Raw genomic sequence first — 27,962 nt, 5'->3', positions numbered from 1 at the left:
TGTCCAACTTTCTTGTGACCCCATGGACTGTAGCACACCAGGCTCCTCTGTCCACAGAATTTCCCAGGCAAGATACTGGACTGGGTTGCCATTTCCTTCTCCAGAGGGTCTTCCCGCCCCAGGAATCAAACCTGGATCTCTTGCATTGCAGGCAGATTCTTTACCACTGAGCCACATGGGAAGCTCAACTAATTATTAGATAATGGATATTATTAATAATATTGTTGGATATCCACAAATTCCACTTTCTCCGACTTGGGTAAAGATCATTTGGAAATCGGTCTGGGGTTAACTTAGATCTAATATTTAGGAACCCTATGAATTTTTCAATTATTGACATCTTAATTTTTTTCTAATTAGCTTTTTCAGTAGAACATTGTGAAAACTGAGAAACCATGAAAAGTAGAATTTGTAGATGGAGAAAATAGATTCTGGGTGAAACCAGAAGCAAAGAAATAGCTCAACAACTGCTGTGATTTTTTTTTTAGCAAACTGGCTAGCAAACTTTGGTATCAATTGAGACTTCTGCTTCTAATAGCCTATATAAATCACTGCATCTGTATGACAAATTTAGAGGAAAATGAGAAGATTTTGGACTCTTCAACCTTTTCACCAACTATATAAAAGCAATCCATCAAGTGCTTCTTTATGAGAGGTAGGTTTGTGTCCTTGTGTGTCAGGAAAGGGAAGTTGGGGCAGAACAATCTCAGATGAGATTTGGAGCAGTGGTCATCTGTGAGTCATCAGAGCCAGCCAACTGGCTCCTCAAAAACCAGTTTTTTCTTTCATAAAAGACAAAATCCAAGTGAATAAACTACACCTTGATGAGTTTCAAAATTTTCCATTTGACTTCACATGGTTTTTGAATAAATTTCATGCCAAATTATGTCTATAGGCCCACAGACCCTCTATCAGATGCAAGAGTCTTCAATAACAATCTCTATGTTGAAACCTCTTGAGTCTCAGTTGATAAACACACATCTGGCCAACCGGACTGTCGAACTGTCTGCAGTCATTCTCCCCATCTTCCCTACCTCCCTGCAATGCCCCTGGGAGAGTCCAAGCTTGCATTTACCTCTGCTGAAAGCTGGTTTTCGAGTTCTGCTCCCCAGCTTGGAGGACGCTGAGGCCATCAGAGATCTCCAGGGGCTCTTTTTGGTCATCACCTCTGCTTTGGAGGCTCAGTTCTTTTTCCTTCCGTTTCTCCATCTGCTTCTGTAACCTTTTGTGCTGCATCTCTTGCATGGCTCTAAACTGGAGCCTCAAGGTGTCCTGTGAGCCTTCATCCTCTGCCATCTTGCCCTCGGAGTAGGAAAAGAAGCCTGAGCTGAAGCAAACTCTACGAAGTGCTTCTTCCTCAAGAGTGCTCGACTCGTAGTAAGCCCTGTACGACCCCTCAAGCCTGGAGTTTCTTGCTTAGCTTTGCAAGTGTCCATGTGGAAGCTTGGAAGACCCACCCTCACTTCAGATCCCCTGACAGCCACAGCTGAACTGTACTGAGCGTTACCGCCCCACCCCACCCCCGACACACCCTTCCATCCCTGACTGTGCCATCAGGATACTCTTCCCCATTACTCAGACTCAACAGTTGACTCCTTCCTATCCCTATAAGCAGTGGCTGTCAACTCTAGCTGAACATTAGAATCTCAGTGTTCTTAAGTGGAGAATCCCAGGGACCGCAGAGCCTGGTGGGCTGCCGTCAGTGGGGTTGCACAGAGTCGGACACAACTGAAGCAACTTAGCAGCAGCAGGAGCTCCTAAAATATAACAATGCTGTGGCACATTCCTGGACCAATTAAATATCAATTCCTAGGAATGGGGCTCAGATATCATTACTGCTTTTTAAAAAAATATTTATTTATTTGTCTGTGCCAGGTCTTAGTTGCAGCATACAGGATCTTTAGTTGTGGCATATGGGATCTAGTTCCCCGATTAGGGATCGAACCCAAGCCCCCTGCATTGGGAGCGCGAAGTCCTAACCACTGGACCACCAGGGAAGTCCCTAATTACTGCTTTTATTGAATTATAATTTACATGAGTAAATTATATGAGTAAGTCGTGACTGTACAGCTCAGTAAGTCTTTACACAGGTATACACCCCTGGCTCCGGCCAGGCCTCCTGGCGGCTACTTGCTCCCTTGACTCCAGCCGGAACCATTCTGTAGTTTTCCCTGCACTTACAGTGTTTGCTCCGCTGCTCCCCATCTCTAGCTGCAGAAGGTCCGTCACCTCTTCAGACGCTTTCCTGCGCTGTCCTGGCAACCGTCACCAGGGAAACCAGGCACGACGCCGCGTGACGTCATCATGCGTCTACGGCGGCCAAGAGGGCGCAGGGAGTTCGGAAAGGGACGGAGGTGCAGACTACCCGGGTTTAGTAGGTAAGTCAGCCAGCGCGGTCGGGTAATGGGAGGGGGCGTCTTGCGTCTTGAGACTTTAAAGTTGAGCTAGTGGTCCGCTTCTAGAACGTAGTTTAAAAGTTTTGTGGGCCAAACGTTCTACGCAGAGATGCGCATCCCGCAGTCCTGCTGGAAGAAATTAAAGTGAACGATCCCACCATGAAATTTAACGTAGCCTTTCAGAAAGTCTTTGGAAAATACAGAACAGTGTCGGGAAAAGGTTATTTTGTGCCAGTGAGTGTAAAAGGCAGGGCACGAAATAGTAACTGCTAAATAAATGTAGTTATGTTTTTAAGACTAGGAACAGAGGGACTTCCTGGGAGTCTAGTGGTTAGGGCTCTGCGCTTCCACTTCAAGGGGGTGCGAGTTCGATCCCTGATCTGGGAATGAGATCCCGCATGGCGCTGCCAAAACAAAACAAAAACTGGGAACGGAACTTGACTGGGGAGGAATGCAGAGAAATATTAAAGTTTAAAATGGTTGTATTCGGGTGCTGGAATTGCAATGGTGTGTTTTTATTTTTGCACTTTAGAGGATAATATAGAGCACATGGTTTATTTCCACAGTGGAAAACATTTGTGTGTTTGTTTGTTTTCTTCTTGCAGATACTTCCCAATTTAAGTCACTACTAGATTCAGGTCTTCAGAAAGTCTTCAGATATTTCATGGTTGTTTTTTTCTTCTTTTTTTCCTCATAAGGCATTCACTCCACAGACATGCATGAAGGTGGGGCACCGGACCACATATTGCAGAACTCTAGTGCAGTATCACAGCCAGAATATTGATGCTGATCTTTGTACTTGTATGCATTTGTGTGTGTGTTTAGTTCTGTACCATTTTATCATGCTTAGGCTTGCATATCCACTATCATCTTCAAATAATGAACACTTAAATCACCACAAGGATTCCTCTTTGGGGCTTTTATTACTACATCCACTTTCCTCCCTCCTCACTCCCAAAGGGAGTGACCACTAATCTGTTCTCTATTTCTAAAATTTTGTCATTTCAGAAATGTTATATAAATGGAATAATGTAGTATGTAACCTTTGGGGACTGACTTCTTTTATTCAGAATAGATTTCTGGAGATTCATCCAGGTTGTTGTATGTATCAGTTTGTTCCTTTTCACTGCTGAGTAGTTTTCTATGATTTGCATGTACAACATCTTGTTTAAACCATTTGCCCCTCAAATGACATCTGGGCTCTTTCTAGTAAGGGGCAGTTACAAATAAAGGGGCTTCCCTGGTGGCTCAGACAGTAAAAAATTTGCCTGCAATGCAGAAGACTTAGGTTCAATCCCTGGGTCAGAAAGATCCCTTCAAGAAGGGAATGGCTACCTACTCCAGTATTCTTGCCTGGAGAATTCCATGGAGAAAAGATCCTGGTGGACTACAGTCCATAGGGTCACAGAGTTGGACAGGTCTGAGCAGCTAACAGACACATGAGGAGGATTACAAATAAAGCTGATATAGATTTCTGTGGGAACTTAACGCTTTCATTTTTCCAGGATAGATGCCCAAGAGTCCAGTTGTATGATAATAACATGTTTAGTTTTATATGAAACTATCAGTCTTTTCTGTAGAGTGCGTCTACCATTTTACATTTCTACCAGCAGTGTATGAGTCATCCACTTTCTTCACATCTTTGCCAGTACTTGATTTGTCAGTATTTTTCATTTTAGACATACTCATAGGTATGTAGTGACGTCTCATTGTGGTCTACTGTGCATAATGAATAATGATATTGAACATTTTTTTCAGGTACTCATTTGCCATCTGTGTATCTTTGGTGCAGTGTCTGTTCATGTCTTTTGCCCAATTTCTAGCTGTTGATTTGTGAGAATTCTTTATATGTTCTCAGTTCAGTTCAGTTCAGTCACTCAGTCGTGTCCGACTCTTCTCGGCCCCATGAATCGCAGCACTCCAGGCCTCCTTGTCCATCACCAACTCCTGGAGTTCACTCAGACTCAAGTCCATCGAGTCAGCAATGCCATCCAGCCCTCTCATCCTCTGTTGTCCGCTTCTCCTCCTGCCCCCAATCCCTCCCAGCATCAGAGTCTTTTCCAGTGAGTCAACTCTTTGCATCAGGTGGCCAAAGTACTGGAGTTTCAGCTTCAGCATCATTCCCTCCAAAGAAATCCCAGGGCTGATCTCCTTCAGAATGGACTGGTTGGATCTCCTTGCAGTCCAAGGGACTCTCAAGAGTCTTCTCCAACACCACAGTTCAAAAGCATCAATTCTTCAGCGCTCAGCCTTCTTCACAGTCCAACTCTCACATCCATACGTGACCACAGGAAAAAACATAGCCTTGACTAGACAGACCTTTGTTGGCAAAGTAATGTCTCTGCTTTTGAATATGCTGTCTAGGTTGGTCATAACTTTCCTTCCAAGGAGTAAGTGTCTTTTAATTTCATTGCTGCAGTCACCATCTGCAGTGATTTTGGAGCCCCAAAAAATAAAGTCTGACACTGTTTCTACTGTTTCCCCATCTATTTCCCATGAAGTGATAGGACCAGATGCCATGATCTTCGTTTTCTGAATGTTGAGCTTTAAGCCAACTTTTTCACTCTCCACTTTCACTTTCATCAAGAGGCTTTTTAGTTCCTCTTCACTTTCTGCCATAAGGGTGGTGTCATCTGCATATACGAGGTTATTGATATACGTTCTAGATACTAATTATTTGTTGGACTGTAGTTTGCAAATATTTTCTTCCATTCTGTAGCTAACTTTTTCTCTTTACATGAGTTTTCACGGAACAAAAATTTTGACTCATTCCAATTTACCATTTTCTTTCTTTCAGTGTTGAGTGTAAGAACTCCTTGTGTTAGGGGAAGCACACTGACTGAAACCGCCCACCCTGGCCAGGCCCTTTAGTAACCATTCACATGAGTTATTTTATGACAGGAAATCCTGGTAAGAAATACGGAACTAATAAGCCACCACCAACTGGAAGAGTTTGGGAAAGGTCGAAAGGAGACACTGCGTGTCCATCCACTTCCCAGAATCCCTCTCGCTAGCATCCGTCTTGGCTGGGCGATGCGTGCGCCACCAGGAAAGACTCTGAATTAGAATGATTGGCCAAAGACAAGCCGGAAACTAATCCCATCACTGTAAAACCTAAGACTGCAAGACACATGGCAGAGCAGTTCTCCTGGGTTCCCTTACCCTACTGCTCTCCACCCGGGTGCCCTTTCCCAATAAAATCTCTTGCTTTGTCAGCACATGTGTCTCCTCGGACAATTCATTTCTGAGTGTTAGATAAGAGCCCAGTTTCAGGCCCTGGAAGGGGTCCCCCTTCCTACAACACTTGAATATCTCTGGGTCCCAAAGATTTCCCCTTATGATTTTCTAAAAGCATTAGTCTTATGTTCATGATTTATTTTGACATAATTTTTATGTAAGATGTGAGGTTTAGGTTGAGATTCTTTTTTTTTTTTTTAACCTATGGATGTCCAGTTGCTTTAGCACTGTTTGTTGAAAAGTATCCTTCCTCAGCTGAATTGCTTTTGACCCTTTGTCAAAAATCAGTTGTTTAAATTCAACAACAAAAAGCCACCCACTTTAAAAATAGGCAAAGGACTTGAAGAGACATTCCTTTCAAGAAGATATACAGATGGCTAATAAGCACATGTAAAGATGTTCAGCATTACTATCCATTAAGGAAATGCAAATCAAAGCCACAGTGGTGTACCACTCCATACACATTAGAATGGCTATTACTTTTTTTAAAATGGAAAATAATGTATTGTTCAAGAGGTGGGAAAATTGAAACCCTTATGCATTGCTGGTGGGAGAGTAAAATGGTGCAGCCACTGTAGAAAAGTTTGGAAGTTCCTAAAAAATTTAAACATAGATTATGATCCAGTAACTCACTTCTGAGTATATTCCCCAAATACGAAAGCGGATGGATACTTGTACACCAGTGTCCACAGCAGCATTATTCACAATGCTCAAACGATGTAAACAATCCAAATATCGATCTCCAGATGAATGGATAAGCAAAGTGTGGTAACGTCACTAAATGGAATATTATTCACCCATAGAAATGAATGAAGTACTGACACATTCTCCAACATGGATGAACCTTGAAAAACATGCGAAGTGAACTAAGCCAGACATAAAAGGACAACTACTGTATGATTCCACTTATATTAGGTACCTAGAGTAGAGACAGGTAGTAGAAAAGAGATTGTAGGGGGCAGGGGAAGAGAGAAATGGGGAGTTTTATTATTAAAGAGTATGAAGTTTCTGTTTGGAATGATGAAAAGGTTATGGAGGCCAATGATGGTAATGGTTGCATAGTATTTTAAGTATACTTAGTATCACTGAACTGTACACTTAAAAATGCTTAAAATAGTTAATTGTTATGTATATTTTGGGCGTCCCGTGTGGCTCAGCTGGTAAAGAATCCGCCTTCAGTGCAGGAGACCTGGGTTCAATCCCTGGGTTGGGAAGATCCCCTGGAGAAGAGAACAGCTACCCACTCCAGTATTCTGCCCTGGAGAATTTCATGGACTGTATAGTCTGTGGGGTTGCAAAGAGTCAGACACGACTGAGCGACTTTCACTTTTCTTTCATGTATATTTTACAGTATAGTTATTTTTTAATCAGTTGAGCATGTTTGTGTGGCTCTAGCTGATCCTTTTTCTAATCCCTAAATTAGGTCCTTCCCACAGTTCAAAATAGCTCCAACTTTAAGCTGGAACCTTTCTTTTCTAAGGTGATAAGATAGATTTCCCTTCACTGAAATAATATTCCCTCTCCCACAAATAAGTAAATATGACATAACCGGTTAGTGATCCTACCCTTATTATGAGAAGCAAAGTTAAACACAGTCTTTCAGAAGTAAGAATACCTAGGTTTTAATTCTTGGACATTAGTCAAGTCACAAACCTCAACTTTCTTCTTAAAATAGCAATAGTAAATTTATTTTCATGATAATCAAATAGATCTCAAAAGTGATCTGTAAACTGAAATGCTCTTCAGCTGTCATGCATTTTTATAGCCTTAGCTGTTTAGCCTCAAAATGAAAGTAAGCTTTGCTACAGCTTAAAACCAAGGTTCCATTTATCTCTTGCCATTTCAGAGTTCTCTTCTTAATGGACCTCAGCTTTGCAGGTCCAAAATCTAATTTGATCATTAAATCAGGAGTGTCATTTGGGACCAGACTTATGTCATCCATGATATTAAGTGATTAACCTGTAAACAAACAAGAACACTAAGACCCTAGTTCACACTAGGGGATTGTGACACATATCCAGAGCTCCTCCTTTCCCAGGACCAGACACTCATGATGCCAAAAGAGTCATCAGAAAGATATTGTGGGCAATTGAGAGCAAACAGAAACAAACTGCATTGAAATATTTTTAACTTAGGGTTAGAAAGAGCGCTAAGTCATGTCTGACTCTTGTGATCCTGTGAACTGTAGCCTGCCAGGCTCCTCTGTCCATGGGATTCTCCAGGCAAGAATACTGGAGAGGGTTGCCATTTCCTTCTCCAGGGGAACTTCTTGACCCAGGAATTGAACCCTGGTCTCCCGCATTGCAGGCAGATGCTTTACTGACTGAGCTACATGGGAAGCTTTATTAAATATTCTACTTCACAACCAGAAGCACGCTATAGATAAAAATTATCCATTGTCTCCAGGTTCAAGTTCCTTTCTCGCTGGAAGGTGCTGGATACACATCGCCAGTTTTCTTCATCTCATCATGGATTTGGGCTTTTTTTGTTGGCCACCAGCCTCTCAGACTCCCCCTACCCCACCCAGTTGCCCCTCTGTACACTCCTTGTTTTAATTTAACACCATTCTGGCTATAGTCAAGTCCTATTTTATCTGTGGAGCAATTTTGTCTTAAGATGTGCTCGTATATATAGTGATCTCATTCATCATATGTTGACTTCATTAGAAAACCCAATGTTCTGCCAAGATTCATCAGCCCTTAGTTCCAGGGGACCACTCTGATGGCTCTCCTCCAAGCATAATGTATTGGTAATATACTTTATATTTTCTCCCCAAATTTCTCAGTTTCACTCTTGGCTCACATCATGGTCTTTGAAAACATTTGGATGAAAGTCACCTTTTCTCAGAGGTAATTGGTTTCTTACATGTTGATAAGGTCCCCAATACCTTGTCTACTTACTAGTTTTTAATTTACCCCCTCCACAGTAAGACCATGTATATGTGAGAATCTCCTCAACTTTCTTTTTAAAAAACTGAAGTATAGTTGATTTAAATTATTCTGTTAATTACTGCTGTACAGCAAAGTGATTTACTTACACACACATATTACATTTTTGTAGTCTTTTCTGTTTTATCATAGGATATTGAATATAGTTCTCTGTGTACAGTAGGTTTTTGTTTATCCATTCTCTATATAAAAGTTCACATCTGCTAACCCCAGCCTTCCACTCCATCCCTTCCCCAACCCCTTTTCCCTTGGCAACCATCAGTCAGCCCAGTCTGTGACTCTGTTTCTGTTTCATGGATATTTGTTCATTTGTGTCATATTTTAGATTCCACATATAAGTGATATCATATGGTATTTGTCTTTCTGACTTACTTCACTTAATGTGATCATCTCTAGTTGTTATCACTCAGCTTCCTTCTTATGAAGACCAAATATTGGCCGAGGATTTTTATATATGAAGAAAACCTGAGAATAAAGCAGATATATTGGAAAAAAGTATTGGATTTGGGACCTGATGGGAACTGTGTATGTGTGTGTGCAGTGAGTGGGGGAAATGAAAGGAAGGAAAGAGCAAGTATTTTTTGGATCGGCACTGCTTTATGCATAAGCCTTCTGTTCCGTCATGCAGTCTTTGCACAGGACGGAGATCTCAAGTTCTGGATTTGGGTCCCAGCTCTGTCATTTTTCAGTTGTGTGGACTTGAGTAAATTACAGCTTCCCATATTGGAAAAGTCAGGATGATACCTACTTCAGTTTTTGTGAGGGACTAGTAGGGAGTATGGGCTTCCCTGGTGGTTCAGTGGTAAGGAATCTGCCTGCCAATGCTGGAGACTTGGGAAATGGCAACCCACTGCAATATTCTTGCCTGGGAAATCCCATGGACGGGAGCCTGGCAGGCTGCAATCCATGGGGTCGCAAAAGAGTCAGACGTGACTTTGTGACTGAACAACAACAAAGTGGAGAGTATAAATACATTCTATTTATTTATTTATTTTTGGCTGCGCTGGGTCTTCGTTGCTGTATGCTGGTTTTCTTTAGTTGCAAAAGTGTTACCACAGTGGACCATGCATTGTGTTTTAAATTCAAAATAGCAAGATTTATAAAAAGGTAAAAGTTCACTGTGGCCTGGAAGAGTTCAGAGTAGTTTACCAAAAGTAGAATGGGGTTGGGTGTTTAAGGCGTACACTGAATTGACTGGGAGTGGGGAAGGGGAACATTCAGGAAAGGACTAGAGCCCGAGCAGAGGTGTCAGGGACAGTGGTGGGCACAGGGCTTTGGTGTCAGTGGCTCTGCTGGAGCTAGGGGGCAGCACAGGAGATGAAGGGCCTCAGTTTAGTGGTGGCAAGAAGAAAAGAACAAATCTGAGCAAATGCAGGACTCGGCTTATGAAAAACAGGGCTTGGTGACTGGCTTAATAGTGATAAATGAATGGGAGGAAGGAAAGACACTTCTAAGAGTTTGAGCCCAGGGTGTGATGGTGGGAGATGGAGATGACTAACAGGAATGAGTGATCTCAGAAGGAGCCTCAGTGGGGAAGACAGGAAGTATAGCTGTAGACAAGCTGAGTAAGAGGGCTCCAGCTGAAAGGTATGATGATGGCATTTCTACCTTGTAAACTTTCAGTCTCTCTGTGACACTTCAGAGTGACACTGAGGACAGGAAAAGACCTAACACGAATGTTGTAAGCAACTCAGGATACTCCAGAGGGGACCAGCCAGATGCTAGCCCCCACTCTGGAACTATTACTACTGAATTTAGGAGAAATTTTCCTAACTTTTGTTTTGCTAAAAAACATGATTTTGCCTCATTTCAGTGGCTAGAGGGAAAGTAGGCCCTCTTTAAGAATAACGCCAGGATGCATGAGTATTACTGGCTCTTCCATGAACTTATAGCAGGTAAATCATTCACTAAGAAAGTGGCAATCCATGCATGGCTGGTGCATGTTTGGTCTCCTTCCTCCAGTTTCCCGTTTGAATTGAAGAGCTTTCAAACAGGATTAAGTATGTAAATAATAGTTGGCAGTTCCACTGTTTGACATGATACCTTATGTTCCTTCAGCTTTGTTCCGGCCTGTTTCCATGGGGTGTAGATTACCTGGGGATAGAGCCTAAATTTCAAGTTCTTGAAACTTGGAGCAGTGTTTCCTCATCTGTGAGGCAAAAGAAATGGTCTAAATGACCTGTCCTCTACTCCAGAGTTCCGACTCCAGGATACAGAAGCAGAGTGTACTTTGGGGATTTATGCATGCAGTCAAATTCCAACTCTCACCACCAGATGGCACTGTTGCCTGTTAACTAGAAATAGGTTGATGACTTTTTCTGGAAACAGAATCCTGAACGTCAAAATATGACCTGCTTATTCTAATTAATTCAACAAACATTTATTGAACATCTGTATGAGCCAGGCACTAATGCCAGCTGCTTTGGATGAAAAAAGATCATCACGCCTTCATAGTAGTAGAAGAGAAAGGCATGGAAGCAGTCATACACCAGTGCTCCAAAAACATGCAACAGTAAGCCAAGGAATCTCCCAGAGAAAAATCATCTTAAGTTAGATCATGGCTTCCTTGGGGTAACTTCTCTGACTCTAGCCCTAGGTTAGGTCCCCCATTCTTCTGCATCCTATACCTAGTAATCATCATGCTTTCCGAAGTCAGTGATCTAAAGGCAGCCTTTGCTGCTAGACTAAGTTGTGAGAGGAGGGCCCGTGTACCTCCTCTGCTGCCACATTCCCAAGCTTAACATTTAACAATGGTAACAGCTCAAAATTCTCCAAGCCAGGCTTCAGCAATACGTGAACTGTGAACTTCCTGATGTTCAAGCTGGTTTTAGAAAAGGCAGAGAAACCAGAGATCAAATTGCCAACATCTGCTGGATCATGGAAAAAGCAAGAGAGTTCCAGAAAAACAGCTATTTCTGCTTTATTGACTATGCCAAAGCCTTTGACTGTGTGGATCACAAGAAACTGGAAAATTCTGAAAGAGATGGGAATACCAGACCACCTGACCTGCCTCTTGAGAAACCTGTATGTAGGTCAGGAAGCAACAGTTAGAACTGGACATGGAACAACAGACTGGTTCCAAATAGGAAGAGGAGTACGTCAAGGCTGTATATTGTCACCCTGCTTATTTAACTTCTATGCAGAGTACATCATGACAAACACTGGACTGGAAGCACAAGCTGGAGTCAAGATTACCGGGAGAAATATCAATACCCTCAGATATGCAGATGACACCACCCTTATGGCAGAAAGTGAAGAGGAACTAAAAAGCCTCTTGATGAAAGTGAAAGTGGAGAGTGAAAAAGTTGGCTTAAAGCTCAACATTCAGAAAACGAAGATCATGGCATCTGGTCCCATCACTTCATGGGAAATAGATGGGGAAACAGTGTCAGAGTTTATTTTTTTGGGTTCCAAAATCACTGCAGATGGTGACTCCAGCCATGAAATTAAAAGACGCTTACTCCTTGGAAGGAAAGTTATGACCAACCTAGATAGCATATTCAAAAGCAGAGACATTACTTTGCCAACAAAGGTCCGTCTAGTCAAGGCTATGGTTTTTCCTGTGGTCATGTATGGATGTGAGAGTTGGACTGTGAAGAAGGCTGAGTGCCAAAGAATTGATGCTTTTGAACTGTGGTGTTGGAGAAGACTCTTGAGAGTCCCTTGGACTGCAAGATCCAACCAGTCCCTTCTGAAGATCAGCCCTGGGATTTCTTTGGAAGGAATGATGCTAAAGCTGAAACTCCAGTACTTTGGCCACCTCATGTGAAGAGTTGACTCATTGGAAAAGACTCTGATGCTGGGAGGGATTGGGGGCAGGAGGAGAAGGGGATGACAGAGGATGAGATGGCTGGATGGCATCACCGACTCGATGGACGTGAGTCTGAGTGAACTCTGGGAGTTGGTGATGGACAGGGAGGCCTGGTGTGCTGCGATTCATGGGGTCGCAGAGTCGGACACGACAGCGACTGAACTGAGCTGAACAGCAAGCATTCAGAGGTTACCAATGTATCAGGTGCTATGCTAAGCCTCCCACATTCACTACTGCATTTAATCTTCCCAACAACCTAGGCCACTGACACTGTCCCCACTTTACAGATGAGGAAACCATAGCTAGTAAGTGGCAAAACCATGAACCCAGGTCTGGCTCAATAAACAGTAGTATCACATCCCCTTGAGCCACTTTTAATAACTTTCATAATCTGAATATCAGCCTATTCATCCACCCTAATTTATTGCTGTCTTCTTCAGGGAAGGTTCATCTGTCCTAATTTATCACTCTGTTCTTCTTTACTCATTTTCTCCTTATTACTCAGTACTCACTAGTCTCAACATTTTGCTCCTGTTCTTCTGTCCTCTGGCATTTGTCTAGCTCAATTTCTCTCAAATTAGTATTCATTTAACAAAATCAATAATGTACTCATCCATTAGAAAGTTTCTGAAACTTGTTCTCAAATTTTTCTGTAGAAGGCTTATCCTTAATGAAATTACTGTTAGGACTGCCTACGAGCAACTCCTGTGTCTACTGGAGGCTGAGAAGAGTTCCTAGTAATAGCATTTATTTTTTTCCTTGTTTATTTTCAAATCTGAGTACAAAACAAGCACACAGTAAACAGCTTTTAAGTGACCTTTTCTATTTGCAATGATCTATAAATATTAAATACTCCAACAAAAAAATGGTTCTATATAGTGAAATCAAGTATTCCCCCAAACCAAAAAATAAAGCCCATGAACTATATGAAAGTGACAAACTCTCCACATCTCAGTTCTCTCAATTTTGTTATTGTTTAGTTGCTGAGTCGTGTCGGACTCTTTGTGACACCCCCCACCTCCCATGGACTGTAGCACGCCAGGCTCCTCTGTCCCTGGATTTCCCAGGCAAGAATATTGGAGTGGGTTGCCATTTCCTTCTGCATAGCTTTTATTTTTAAAGCACATTTCCCATGGACCCATATCATGATCTCTAAGCTAGATAGGACTGTAGTAATTACCTAGTCCAATCTCTCGTTTCTAACTAGGAGAAAATTGAGAAAACCCTGATTTGGGCCAGGTTATATAGTCAGCGGAGTGGTAAGTCAAGACCATGTTGTACCCTCTTGTCCAATAGTACTAATTTATGACAACTGCTGCCTCTCCAGCATTAATTTCACAAAGACCAACATTTCAAGTCTCTAACACCTGTTGGCTTTACTGCACGACTGCCCAGGTTTCAGTCCCAAACACAGCTTTCTCTACCTACGTGACCTTGGGTTAATTACTTAAAACTGTATCTCAGTGTCCTTCTCCACGAAACAAGGATCACAGTTCTTAGGGTTGTTAGGAAATTTAAATGATTTTATACATGAAAGTATGTGGCACACAGTAATACCCAATAAATTTTTAGCTGTTATTCCCTCTTTTCTTGGAACTACTTATGCTACTTCAAAGAACGATGGTTTTTCCCAAATTGAAATAAATACAAGACATTTGATGTGTTCATTTACTTTAATAACACTACATTTACCATGTTATCACCATGGAATGTAAATTCAGGTTAGACGAGAATTCACAAGTACAACAAAGCATTCTGTGATATACCAAAGTTTGTATAATGTCTGACCAAACCAGCTTGCTCATCAGTGACTTCCATTGTAGGGATTTTATTTAGTTGATGATACTTTTGGAGAAAATAAACATACTGCACACATTTAAAAAGTGTTTTTCATTTACCTTTGCATTAGCACTTAAAATACATGTTTCAAAATAATTTAAAATTATTCTAATATAACAGCAGCAAAATATAATTCTGCAATTACTAAAGAGCTAAAAGGGATCCACAAGTTAAGTTACTCTCATGTTTATGATTCTAAAATAAATACTACTTCAAAGTGGCTCTGTTACCAGCTTTTTAGTTTTGGTTTAAAAACACACACAGACTTGCAGGGAGGTTTATAATGTTGTATTCCATGCACTGTTCTGAAAGGGTTCCTCAAGAGCCAACCAGCCCTTAAAACAGTACTCAGTCCACAAGGCCGTCAGAAAGTTACATTAACTGGGGTAAATAGGATTCCTACATTACATCAAAAGCATATGATATTCTGCAGCAACTGGGAGCATTTTCAGGATTGCCATGTTGTCTTCTTTAGAACTAATTTCAACAGAAGAGTTTAAGAAGGTGGACAGGTACCACTATCAAGTGTATTTAAAAGTGACATGTTTCTTTTGTGCTGGTCTGACTCCCCTGAATGACCTAGCTAGTGAACTAGTCACCAGTAACTTGGTCACCAGGCAAATCAAGCCTGCAAGAAAGGAGGCCAATTTTCAAATTACCATGTTCTTGTCTGACCCAAACAATTTATTTTCAACATAAACATATAACCTCAATATGAGATGTCTAACTAAAGCAAGCACCACCAAGACGACCAAGACAGCATCTCCTCTTCTAAGGTTTAGGTTTCCCCCAGAATTCTTGATACAGGGAATAGCCCATACCTAAAGAGAAAGAATGCTAGTTAAGCATTTAAAATTTTTCTTCAGTATTAGAAAATTAAAAACTATTCATAAAACAGCTAAAAGTAGCACTCTTACTAGCATATGATGCTTAAAAGGAAAACAAGACCCTAGGCTGCTTACATTCTTGCTTTCTTAAATAATTCAAATTTATAAAATTCTTTTTACACAGTTTCCGAAGTATTTTCAAGACTAGTATGATTAGCTCAGATGGCTAAAATATCAATATTTATCTGGCAACTTTAAAAGGACTCAATCTTGCTGTATAAAGCAGATAATGTCAATGAATTATAAAGCCTACAAAAGCATGTAGTATCTTTTCCACCTTGAAAAACTCAATAAAACAGCCATCATGTCTCTTCCAGATGATGGATCTTACTACCAACCCTATTTGCATATATAGACTCAATGACATTATAATGGGCATTACTATCTTTTCTCTCTTTAAAACCTTAGTAAGATTATTCATCATAGAGTAAAACTATACCACTACTTGAACTATTTTTATTCATTCAGTTTTTAGGTGAAAATGAGTAGTGATATTTGCAAACTGCTTCAAAGTCAGTTAAAAGTATCTACCTTGTTTTACTTACAAAGAAATCCATTCATGGGGAACCAAAAATTTGAAAATGTCCTGTAGGAACCTACCAAGAGTCATTGCTCCCACAACAAAGCCTTGGGCTGCCACACGCATGTGGATCAGGTGAACAGACATTTTAGTATGTCCCCTGCTCTTCAATCTATATAATCCATATGCAACAATTGCTGCAAAACCTGCCATTCCTGTAAAAGAAATAGTCACAAGTTATGTCAGATACATTGGGGCAGGGAATCAAGATGAGTTTATTATCAATCGATGTTCTATTTTTTATAAGGATGCTTTAGGAGACCATTACCCAGCTAGCATATGAACTGAGGTTTTAATCCCCACCCCGATTCAGAATTAAAAACTCAAAATTGGTAGCAAGCAATAGCAGATCTAGAAAATCAAGATCATCTTTGAAGTATGGGCTTGTGAAGCCAGTAAATAAATTCCTTTAAGAGTGCTAGGGGAACTCTTCTCTGTTCTACTTCCATCCCTGAAGGAAATCAGTTAAGGGAATGCAGCAGAGACTGTAATAAACCACAACTGTGAGTTTATAACAACTCTTGAGTCTTGTGAGTCCTTGTAGCAAATCACTGAAACTGATGGTCGTCTTGGGGTCACAACACATTCACTGAAATAAGTCAATAAAATACGATGTCTGAATTCGGAGAAGAATTTTTACGAGACTTATACCAATCTAAGCATATTTCAACATATGAAAAAATATTAAAAAATAAATGCTTCATCAGGAAATGCTTGATGAATGAAATAAGCTGCCCACACTTCTACTGTGTTAAAGCTTATTAGACCATCAAAGTCAAACTTACCAATGGGGACAAATGGTGCCTCTCTAGCTTTTCGGATAAGTTTAGATCCCTGATCTTCATCATATGAAGAAAGAGAAATATCTGTGTCGCTTGACATAGTGATTGAAGACTCTTCCTGAAACAGAATTTCCATGAGGTTCTGCAGTTAAAAGCATACTTTTTTAATAAGATTATTCCTTTAAGTAATACAAAAAAAAAGCCAAGATACTAGCCAGATTATATGAATAACAGGGCAGGGTGAAAAAAAGATTAATTTCCATAACAAAGGGACCAAGGCTCCATTCTCCCTTTTCTGTCTTTTTTTTTTGGTAACACAGGAAGCTAATAGGCATTTCATCACAGTAAAGTAATAATTCAATTTCACCTTAGTCATGGTCACTACATACTTCGTTCTGACTGATCTGCACAGATGATAAACTTCACCCGCAGATTGAAAAAAGGGAGTCACACATAGCATATAAGTGCACAAGTATCTCTGACTGATGTTAATTACAATACACTGTTGTAATTGATATCAGTCAGATGTCATTTACTGCTGCTGCTGCTGCTAAGTCGCTTCAGTTGTGTCTGACTCTGTGCAACCCCATAGACGGCAGCCCACCAGGCTCTGCCGTCCCTGGGATTCTCCAGGCAAGAACACTGGAGTGGGTTGCCATTGCCTTCTCCATTGTGTGAAAGTGAAAAGTGAAAGTGAAGTCGCTCAGTCACGTCCGACTTGTAGTGACCCTATGGACTGCAGCCTACTAGGCTCCTCCATCCATGGGATTTTCTAGGCAAGAGTACTGGAGTGGCTTGCCATTGCCTTCTCTGATGTCATTTACAGATGACATCAAAAAGTTAACTGCCAATCCCATTATCTGTATAGTCTTAGCTTATGAATTTTTCATGTGCATCACACTCCCTCCAGTAATAAATGGCTCTCATTCAACACTTTGCTATTCAAGGGGTTTAATAGTAATCAAGGTTCTCAAAGAAAATCCAACTCTAGACGTGAGGCGTAGGGTTTAGTTTGAAAAGTGAAATTGTCCCTCAAAGCCTCCATCCTCACTGGGAAGAGTACAGTTCTGTCATCTGACAGAGAAGAGCTTAATCCAGATGAGCTGTACAGTATCACACAGATAGAATCAATTAGAACTAGGGCTTCCCTGGTGGCTCAGCTGGTAAAGAATCTGCCTGCAATGCGGGAGACCTGGGTTCGATCCCTGGCTTGGGAAGATCCCCTGGAGAAGGGAAAGGCTACCCACTCCAGCCTGGAGAAGTCCATGGACTGTATAGTTAGTCCATGGGGTTGTAAAGAGTTGGACACGACTGAGCGACTCTCACTTTGACTTTCTCTTCTTTCTTGTGCTCCATTACTTGCTAACTAAATGAACCCCTACTTTGTCTGAGCTTTTATTATATACAAGGTTCAACAAGTTCAAGGTTCAGGATGCTCATTATATATTTCAAGAGATTAAAATGTAAACACTGAAATAATGTTTCAGAAATTAAATTCTTTTAAAAACATGCCAGAGTACGTATACTTTGCAAAGAGCATAACAGACAGAATTTAGAGTGTGGCATCTTTTAGATAAAGTTTGGGAAATTTCAGAGAAATATTTGAGCTTGGCTTTCAACATACTACATAAATGAGGACTTCCCTGGTGGTCCAGCAGTTAAGTCGCTATGCTTCCACTGCAGGGGGCCCAGACCCTGGTCTGGGAACTAAGATCCCACATGCTGCGTGGTACAGCCAAAAAAGCCCAAACAAACAAACCCCAAGATATTACATAAATCGACTAGATGGTAAGATTAAACTATTTTAGGCCAGTATATTTATTAGTTCCCTTCATAATCAATCTAAACTTCCCAAAGGCAAACATTTCAAAATCTTTCCTATTTTACCACAATTCCTTCTTCTACCTTCCTCACCAATCCCACATTCTAATTAAACTTATTGTTTGTTGAAAAATATTACTTCAATATTTATTCAACTATTAAAATTATTCTCAGGCCATTAGGAAAATTTAGTGAAAAATAACAATTACACACATTTGTAGAGTTTCATCAGTAAGAAAAATATCAAGCTGTATCTACATAAGTGCTAATTTCTCTTTTAATTGTTACATTGCTCAATGAAAGAACACATGATAACCTGAGTAGGTTTTGGATCCTTGCGACCCCAAGAAAAAAAACCACTATATATGACAATCCATTTTTAAAAACTAGCACCTCCTTTTGCAGATACAAAAGCATGTTTTCTTCCTTTGTCCTAATTTCTAGATAACTAATTGTCCAACAGATCAGGGTAGCAAAAGTTCGCTTCTCCTTCCTTGCAGCAGTTTGTATGGATAGGCCATTTGACCTGGCTTTCAGAAAGTAGTCCCTGGGGTAAGAATCAAGGTATGAAGGAACCATGTAGTCATTATTTGTCTTAAGTGACTAAGGATAATTTGTCTCTGATACAGAACACCATGTGTGCACATTTCAGCATAAAAGAAAGGGGAATATCAAAAGTCCAACACATCACAAAGTTAATTTGTTATTCTATGGTTCAAATTCTATTTCTATCATGACATATATCTATAAAACTCCCTGAGTGTAAGATTTTAATAATTCTCTTCCCGATCACCTAGAAGTTTCCCCAAGTATTCATGATTTACAGCCATCTAAATAAAAAATGGTTAACTTTTAAAGTATCAGGGTCAATAAGTATAAGTCACTTGAGAATAAAACCCCAAGGTTCAATCCATGCCAGTAGCCTTATTTTACAGATGGAAAAAGAAAGCTTATGAAGGGTGCAATAAACTGCTCAACAACAGGAATCTCTGACAGGGCAGGATTAGAACCCAGTTCTCCTAATAAACAGTTGTGGGTTCTTTTGATTGACAATATATTGCCAGATCATTTGTCTTATTATGCTGGTGTACATTTTATCTGAAAAAATAGAAAATCCATTTCTTAACAGAAGCCTGCATCTCCTCCTTTGAATTGTGAAAAATGTCTGTCATGCCCAAAGTTAAATGGAATCTTCTTCCCCAGTGACGTAATTCATCTAACAATTTCAGCTGTAATTTGAGTATTTTTTCCCCTAGCATCACTTCTGGACTTCCTTTATCATTTTCTTATCCACCCACAGCAACTGACCCAGATCTGCCAGAAAGTTGAACATGTACAAAAGGAGGCACCTAAAACCAGATAACACGAATTAGTCTGTAAACTAAGATACTACTGAAGACCTTTCCAAGTGCACCTAGCAGAGGCCTAAGGTAACAGGAGCCGCTCCGCATCACGTGATGTAAAAAGATTTAAGGATCTTCACAGCTCGTCATTTTTGTCACAGGAGCTTCTAACAATGGATTCCAATTTTCATTTTGAACCCGTCACTGTCAGCCCGTTTTAAACGGCTGCCAAGTCCCCACCCCAGGAGATTCTGATTCAGATGGTCTGGGGCAGGTCCCAAGGAATCTATATCTTAAGAAGATCCGTTCAAGAGATTCTGGTGCACAGGGAATCAAGAGAACCACTGATGTACAAAACTCAAATACGATTGTCATGCTGGGGCCTGGTACCACTTATACATCACAACTTTTCATCCCAGGCACTTGTGGAAGCATAGATTCCATCCATAGTGATTACCCAGAAGAGGGGAATAATTGATTCCCGCACCGGTAAAACAGGCGAATAAACCTGCCGAATCATTTCGACTGCTCCCAATTATAATCCTGTGCTATGTTTTGTAATCTCTAACTTGGCAGGTTTACTTTTGAGGAAGAAATGTAAATTCTGTCAGAGGCGCTTGATACAGGCCCTGGTCCTTCTTACCTTCCTGAGGCGGAAGAGAGTCGCCAAAGGTGGAACAGAATACCGGCCCGGGGAGAACAGGAAGCCGATGGCGGGAAGGTCGTGTAGTTTTACGCCCTCCCCTCAACCCTTCAACCTTCCTCCCCTTTCCCTTCCTGTGACCTTGTCAGGACTCCATGGCCGGACCGCACGCCCTCCCAATCCCTCCTCACCCACCCGCTCTCAAAGAAGTCCCGGACACGCTCGGGACAACGGGCTCCGCGAAGTCGGCTCCAGCCCGGTGCCTCCCCAGATACATCCCCGGGCCTTCCAGCTCAGCCGCGATTCGCTCTACAAACCTTTTCTGCACCGCCCCCCCCCCCCCCCCCCATAGGTTCCGTACGCTCTCACCAGCCCTCACCGGCACCACGAAATGAGGCCTGAGCCCCGCCAACCAGACTTCGCCCCTTTCAGCCCAGGCATCAGCCCCCTCTCCCAGTCCCGCGGCGCCAACCCTCCCAAGGTGCTCTCGACGCGGCCTCTCTTCTCCCCACTCCACCGCTCGGAATCACCCGACCCCCAAAGCCCGCCTGCATCACTTACAGACAACTTCAAGACGTTTCAGGTTCCTACCGTATTCTGACCCCACTCCCGCACCCACCGTCCAGCCGGCTTCTCCCGGTCCCGCCTACGTCCGGCCTCAGCCAATCAGAAACCAGCAACGGGCATGCGAGGGTCGGGGCGGGTGGATGGGTGCGTGCGTGCGTGTACGCAATGGGTGGGGTGGCCCAGAGATAGCCCCGGATTGGCTGGGGCGACGTGCGCGGGCGGTGACTTCTCGTCACTGGCTCTTACTTACGGATTGCATCAGAGGTGAGAAGTCGGCTTCTTAGGAACGGCGGAGGACGTTCGAGGGTGCTTCTCGGCCCTTGGCCGGGCGGAACTTGACAGTAGCTTCGCTGTTTTCCTCTTGGGAGGTGGCGGCAGCGAGCATCCGCGAACGCAGCAGGGCGGGGCTGAGGCTGAGAGGGTTAAACCGCGGCCGGTCCTTGAGTCTCGGCTGCGGGTGAGGAGGGGCCGCCGGCGGCTTTAGGGCGCTGGATCCACTCTCATGCCCTGGCACTTACCGGCCGCGAACAGGCGCTATGGGCCTCTGAGCTTGGCGCTTACACTGTAGTCGGAGACAGCCATTCATTACAAGCACGGGTGACTCCATACTGACCGGCGTGGTTTGCCTGAGGAAAGAAGTCACAGGCACCTTGTAACGGTGAACTTCCTGGGACAGAACCCGTAATTTGTTAGTAGATCACTCGGTAACTACCTGGCGAATTGGCGCAAAGCATCAAGCACTGCCATGAGGACTGCTTGCTAACTAAACTAAAATCTCTGGCTATAACCGTGAAACGAGGCAGACTGCCAAGTGCTCTAACCCACAGGTAGAAGCTCAGTGTCATAGGCTCAGGATCTTGAAAATCTTTTGTCTCATAATTCAGACACAAGTAGGAAACATTCCCTTGTGGCTCATCTGGTAAAGAATCTGCCCACAATGCGGGAGACCTGGGTTGGGAAGATCCTCTGGAGAAGGGAAAGGCTACCCACTCCAGTATTCTGGCCTGGAGAATTCCATGGATTGTATAGTCCATGGGGTCGCAAAAGTCGGAAACAACTGAGCGGCTTTCACTTTCACTTCAGGCAACATTCATTCTGAGTAGGATAAAAACTCCTTACCTTGGTCGTGTGGAGTGCTTTCAGCTCCTTGCTGGCACGTGTTTTGTCAGGTTCGTGGCGATATCTCCCTGAACACTGTCTTTGAGCTCTGGAGGGCCTTGGTAATGTTAAAAGAAGCAACAGTGGATACAAAGGGCTTTAAAGTTAAGTCGGAAGATCAGAAGTTGATTTAGGGTAATTAAAACAGTAAAAGAGGGACTTATCTGGTGGTCCAGTGGCTTAGAGTCTGTGCTCCCAAAGCAGGGGACCTGGGTTCACTACCTGGTCAGGGAACTAGATCCCATATGCAGCATCTAAGGCCCAGTGCAGCTACATAAATATTTAAGAAAATAAGAGAACGTGAGATTTGAAAATGAAAGCCATATTCATAGGCAATGCAGAAGTCATCAAGTTCCTTAATTCTGGAAATACAAAGGCTAACTGCAGCAATGACCATGGCCTATTCTTTGAATCAAAATAGTGTTAAGTTTGTTTACTAATTTCTAGAGAATGGGATTTGGAGTCAGGCAGACCAGTGCTAGTCCCAGCTTGGCCATATACTAACCATGACTTTGAGCTTCACTTTCTTCCTTTGTAAAAAGAGGATAACAGTAGTAGTGATTAATGAGGAAACACATATAAAGTGTGAGTTATTACTTTAAAAATTCCTATGATATGCATTGTGCGGAAAGAGGCAGACTCTGCCCTACTTGTGTAAGAAATTATCTCTTTCTGATTAGTATGTAGAAACCAGAATTTTGGTAAATGGTAATGATAACTATCAGACGATATAGAAGATTTTAAAAAGATTATTCTGCTATTCTTTATTCAGTACCATAAGAAAACAATAGTGACAACTGATTTAACTATTAAGATTTTCATAATACAGACATTATTATTTTTAATATACAACATATATTGTTTGATTCTTACTCTGTCATTTCAAAGAATAATACAGAAGACTAAAAAAATTCAGGTTCTCATGTATTAAATTAATCTTCATGTAGTTTATAGAAAGGCAGCCCAGGAAGTGTCTGCCAGTTTGGGCTAATTTCCCCTCTTTAGAGAGTCTCTCTAACTTTTCATGCTCCAAGGAGCTGTCCACATATGATCATATCCAATATAAAAGAAATGCGCTTCTAAACTCAGACGTCTGTTTAGGTTATGGCTCAGCTTAAAGCTACGTAATCCAGTTTTAGACATCCTTAAAAAACATTGTGTGATCTTTGTGGCATTTTGTCTAAAACAAATCTTAAGACTTTTGAGAAAAATTGAGTATTGAGTATTTTAAAAATAGAAATGAGAGTCAGGGTCACCAAATACTGGACATGTATATTGTGCCTGGTGCTGTGCTGGACTCAGAAATTAGACTCAGTTCCTTCCCTGAAGTAATTTATAATCTGATTAGGTCAAAGGAATAGGTGTAGAAAGCAGTCTGTGAGAAGTGCTTTGAGTGGAAATCCAGGTAGATACCATAGTGAGTGAGCTATTTCAAAGTAGGCTTCTTGGGACTGGGGCTTGAATGTGTGAACTTTGAAGGATGACTAGCGTGTAAGTAAACTGGAAGAATATTCCAGAAAAGGAAACAGTGGGTGGAGGAATAGAAGTAGACTGTGGAATTGTAGTTGCAGTATGAAGGACAATAAGTGGGGAAAAGGCAAACACTTGTGACTAAAGCACAGTCAGTGAGTAATGGAAAGTAAGCTCAGTGGGGAGGACCTTTAATGCTAGTAAAAGAACTTGGACAGTATTGTATTTGTTGGCCCTTGAAAGTTTTAGAGCTGGATATTTACAAAAGCTGAGTGTGTTTGAGGTATTGAAAATTGAATGCATTAGAAAGGTACTATCAGCATTTATCTGCCAGAAAGCTAAAGGCTGTTCAGTTTGTGGCTTGTAATGTTCTTTGTATTGAGGCCACAGTCTAGGTCTTAAGGATGTGGAAGGCAGCTACATGCAGTAGTGTCGTTCCTCTACTACCTTGGCAAGGCCTGCTGCTTTAAAGCAGTGATAGTCCATACAGACCAGTGCTCAGGGAACATTGACCAGGGTCCAGGCCATCATAAAATTCCAGACTCTGTAAGATGGCTGTAACTGAACTTATTCTCTCCTGTCCTCCCTGCTGCTCTGGATACTCCTTCCTTATATGCCGGTTCAGTTCAGTTCAGTCACTCAGTCATGTCCGACTCTTTGTGACCCCATGAATCGCAGCATGCCAGGCCTCCCTGTCCATCACCAACTCCCGGAATTCACCCAGACTCACGTCCCTGGAGTCAGTGATGCCATCCAGCCATCTCATCCTCTGTTGTCCCCTTTTCCTCCTGCCCCCAATCCCTCCCAGCATCAGAGTCTTTTCCAATGAGTCAACTCTTCGCATGAGGTGGCCAAAGTACTGGAGTTTCAGCTTTAGCATCATTCCTTCCAAAGACATCCCAGGGCTGATCTCCTTCAGAATGGACTGGTTGGATCTCCTTGCAGTCCAAGGAACTCTCAAGAGTCTTCTCCAACACCACAGTTCAAAAGCATCAATTCTTTGGCACTCAGCCTTCTTCACAGTCCAACTCTCACATCCATACATGACCACAGGAAAAACCATAGCCTTGACTAGACGAACCTTTGTTGGCAAAGTAATGTCTCTGCTTTTGAATATGTTATCTAGGTTGGTCATAACTTTCCTTCCAAGGAGTAAGTGTCTTTTAATTTCATGGCTGCAGTCACCATCTGCAGTGATTTTGGAACCCCAAAAAATAAAGTCTGACACTGTTTCCACTGTTTCCCCATCTATTTCCCATGAAGTGATGGGACCGGATGCCATGATCTTCGTTTTCTGAATGTTGAGCTTTAAGCCAACTTTTTCACTCTCCACTTTCACTTTCATCAAGAGGCTTTTTAGTTCCTCTTCACTTTCTGCCATAAGGGTGGTGTCATCTGCATATCAGAGGTTATTGATATTTCTCCTGGCAATCTTGATTCCAGCTTGTGCTTCTTCCATCCCAGCGTTTCTCATATGCTGGTACTTTCTCTTAAATTCCCTGACTTGACTGGAAAACCTGCTTCCCACTCCATTAACCAAACATGAAACCTGGGTAAATCCCTGATGGTACTTCTGCTTTCGTGTACATGCAGCCAGTGACATGTGGACAGATAACTGGATGACAAGGGGCCAGCGCTCTAAAGAACTGTGGCAGAGATGAGATGTGTCTTCACTCTCAGTAATGTGCTCTGACAAACCTGGCTAAAATTTGCCCAATTTCTGTATACAGTGATGTCAAGAGGATTATTTACACAGGAAAGCACTTAAACAGCTCAAATAAGGAAATACATTTGCATCCTTCTAGGTTTGATGCAAGACTTTCAATGACAATATTTTCTAACAAAAAACTGTGTGGTTGTCACTAAAAAATGGATCTTGGATTCACTGCAGCTCCTCAGAATTCCTTTTTGTTCTTCCTATTAGTTGTTTGGGGTGCGTGGTGGGTAGGGAGAGGGGCAGGTGGAGTGGTGGGTATGTAACTTCTCTAGATGAGCTGAAGGCCACCTGCATCTTTCCCTTGTGTTGGAAATGGTTGGATTTGGAATTAGTACAACCATTTTGTCTTAAAATTTGATGTAATTTTATATCCCATATAATTTATTCAATATGTCTTTTGGTAGAGAGTGAGTAGACAGAATTTGGTGTCTTTAGCATTCAGTTTTAGGTAGTTTATATATTGATTTTAAAAATTAGAAAATTTATAGTCTCATATAAACTATGTAAGTGAAAAGGTTGACTAATTTTTATTATCTGTATTTATACAGGTAATTTGACTAGATTACACAAAGAATTGAGCACTGGAAGCGAAAAGCTGTTTACCTGTTTACCACAGGTAAACAGCTCTTTCCACTAGAAAGGATAAATGTGATTTTCTACCTGGGCTCCCCAGCTGGCTCCTGGTACTTGGTATGATGGAGAGTCCTGTGGTTGTGCATGAACGTTGGTTTGCAAGCACCCTGGCAGCAGAACCTCCATTATGTTTCCACCACAGCACTTGGTGGTATCCTGCCCATGGAAAATGTTGGTTGAATGACTCAAGACTGTTTCTCTGCAGAGGTGAGTACGAGAGTTCAGTAACTCTGGCTGCATTTCTGCTACTGGACTGTGGTAGCTGGGCAGGGGCTTTGGGCTCCTGTGGCTTCTTCTTGTCTTGATCACCACCCCATAGACAGTCTCCCTTTCAGAACCCTCCTCTCCTCTCCCCAGCTGCCTTGGGTACCCATTGGCTCTCTGCTTTCCCCGACTCTGTCTCTCCCAACGGCGACTTAGGGCTAATTTTACAAGTCTGATAATTCTCTGAGAATGAGGTGCCTCTTCCGGAACGCACTGCCACACTCAGTGGCACTGCAAGTAGGTTTTTATTGACTAATCTCCACTCTCCGAATCATTTTGCCATAACACTGATTGCGAGGCACCATCTGTTTGCCTTGATGACTTAATGAATTGAGGGCTTATGATGTAGCTGACATCTAAATCAGATCCGTATCTCAATACAGACAGGATAGTGGTTTCCTTTGCCAGAGATGATGGACAAGTATTTTATAATTCTGAGAGAAAAATGGATTATGCAAATAGACACTTCACCCAAATTGGTGGCCCTCATTACTCTCCCTATGCTGATGCTTTTGTTTAGGGACAGGGACGTGCCTGCCCTGTGTCAGGAAAAACCAGAAAAGAAAAATTATCTGTCTGACTCAAATTGAGTTTTGAGTTTTACTCATGAATCAGCAGACAAGTGCTAGCCATCAAAGTCCTCCTGCTGTTTTGTTTTATGAGAGTCAAAACGGTTTTCTGAGAATGATGAGTATTAAAATAACTAGATAAAATGAGCTTATAACCTTGGTCTGTTGCCTAGTATAGTATGGCTGATTAGAGGGAAATTGCAAGCTGCGAGATGGCTAAGTATTGTGTCCTGTGCAGATTGTGATTGCTTGTGAAATTAGGTAAGTTGTTGCTTAAGGGGAGTTCACCAACAGTTTTAAAAGACCTATGACCACTTCTGGCTAATTTGCTCTTTCATGTAGCTGGGATCTGGAATCCTTGTGGTCTCTGAGCTATTGCTTGCCTTGGGCTGGTCAGGGGACGAGGTGGGAGGTGGCGAGACAAAGGGCAATAGGGAATGATAGTTAATGGGTATCACCCACATTGGGCATGATAAAAATGGAATTGATCTGGAATTAAAGGTGATGGTTATACAACTTTGTGAATATATTAAAACCCACTGAATTGTACACCTTAAAATGGAGAATTTTATGGTATGTAATTTACCATACCATCTGTTTGTCTTGGTGACTTAATGAATTGAGGGCTCATAAATGTGAGAGAGTGTCCCTGGCCTCCCTCTTACCTGTAAGTATCTTATATTAGAAGTAAGCAGCACCAGGGACTTCCCTGGTGGTCCAGTGGTTAAGACTTTGCCTTCCAGTGTAGGGGCTGAGGGTTCGATCCCTGGTCTGGGATGCTAGGATCCCACATGCCTTGTGGCCAAAAAGCCAAAACATAAAACAGATGCAATATTGCAACAAATTCAATAAAGACTTTTAAAATGGTCCACATTGAAAAAAAAAAGAAGCAAGCAGCACCACATGCAGCTACCCAGACAGCCTGCTGTACAACACCAGCACACGCTCAGCACCTCCCATTCTCTGGGCAGGATGCTTCCTTCATACCTGATGTTGTCAAGTGTCTGATCACTAAAACAGCTCGATCAAGCACATATTGTCTTCACTTTACACATGAGAAAGCTGAGGTTCAGCATGGATAAGTAAGTTGCTTATGTTTCCATAGAAGCAGAGGCAGGATTTGAATCTAGTCTTGTTTAGCTCATGCTCTTTCTGGAAGGTTCCATTGCCTGTCTGTACTTTCTTTTCCTTTTTGTGCCTGGTCTCTTTTATTACCTTCCTTTTCCACTGTTAGAATCCTTATCAGTCACAACTTTTGTTTTGAAATATATGTGTAGTTATATCTATGTGTAGTTAT

At 42.0% G+C, this 27,962-nt stretch overlaps 3 protein-coding genes across 13 annotated transcripts in view; 1 reads left to right on the top strand and 2 right to left on the bottom strand.

The window, feature by feature from the left end:
* Positions 1–2,300, bottom strand: part of CCDC13 (coiled-coil domain containing 13) — a 34,374-nt gene extending 32,074 nt beyond the window's left edge. The window contains exons 1-2 of one of the 2 annotated variants that reach the window (XM_027523748.1): positions 2,182–2,300; positions 1,076–1,302 (exon numbers count right to left, since the gene is read on the bottom strand). In XM_027523748.1, coding sequence (XP_027379549.1) covers positions 1,076–1,302; positions 2,182–2,205 — 251 coding nt within the window. In that variant the 5' untranslated portion in view covers positions 2,206–2,300. The remainder of the gene's footprint in view (positions 1–1,075; positions 1,303–2,181) is intronic. The other variant, XM_027523749.1, reaches the window with a different exon arrangement.
* LOC113881004 (atypical chemokine receptor 2-like) overlaps positions 1–27,962 on the top strand; it is a 99,180-nt gene that overhangs the window by 35,894 nt on the left and 35,324 nt on the right. For 3 of the 9 annotated variants that reach the window (XM_027523757.1, XM_027523758.1, XM_027523759.1), the window contains 2 exons: positions 2,212–2,378; positions 25,748–26,039. In XM_027523757.1, coding sequence (XP_027379558.1) covers positions 25,892–26,039 — 148 coding nt within the window. In that variant the 5' untranslated portion in view covers positions 2,212–2,378; positions 25,748–25,891. Of the gene's footprint in view, positions 1–2,211; positions 2,379–3,001; positions 3,697–5,297; positions 5,341–10,639; positions 11,416–19,601; positions 19,686–25,747; positions 26,040–27,962 lie in introns of those variants that run through there. The other 6 variants (XR_003507904.1, XR_003507902.1, XR_003507903.1 and 3 more) reach the window with 6 other exon arrangements.
* On the bottom strand, positions 14,047–20,933 carry HIGD1A (HIG1 hypoxia inducible domain family member 1A). Of its 2 annotated transcripts, none has more exons than XM_027523762.1 (4): positions 20,849–20,933; positions 16,484–16,598; positions 15,719–15,853; positions 14,047–15,052 (listed from the first exon to the last, which is right to left on the bottom strand). In XM_027523762.1, exons 2-4 carry the CDS (start codon positions 16,578–16,580, stop codon positions 15,003–15,005), a joined length of 282 nt encoding a protein of 93 aa, XP_027379563.1. In that variant the 5' UTR covers positions 16,581–16,598; positions 20,849–20,933; the 3' UTR covers positions 14,047–15,002. The 2 variants fall into 2 exon arrangements, with proteins under 2 accessions (XP_027379563.1, XP_027379564.1); XM_027523763.1 differs by lacking the exon at positions 20,849–20,933 and adding an exon at positions 20,288–20,311.

The sequence above is a fragment of the Bos indicus x Bos taurus genome, chromosome 22, assembly GCF_003369695.1.
Source record: "Bos indicus x Bos taurus breed Angus x Brahman F1 hybrid chromosome 22, Bos_hybrid_MaternalHap_v2.0, whole genome shotgun sequence".
In the NCBI taxonomy this organism is placed as follows: domain Eukaryota; kingdom Metazoa; phylum Chordata; class Mammalia; order Artiodactyla; family Bovidae; genus Bos; species Bos indicus x Bos taurus.
Note: the sequence above shows the minus strand (reverse complement) of the source record. Positions and strands in the feature narration are given on the sequence as shown.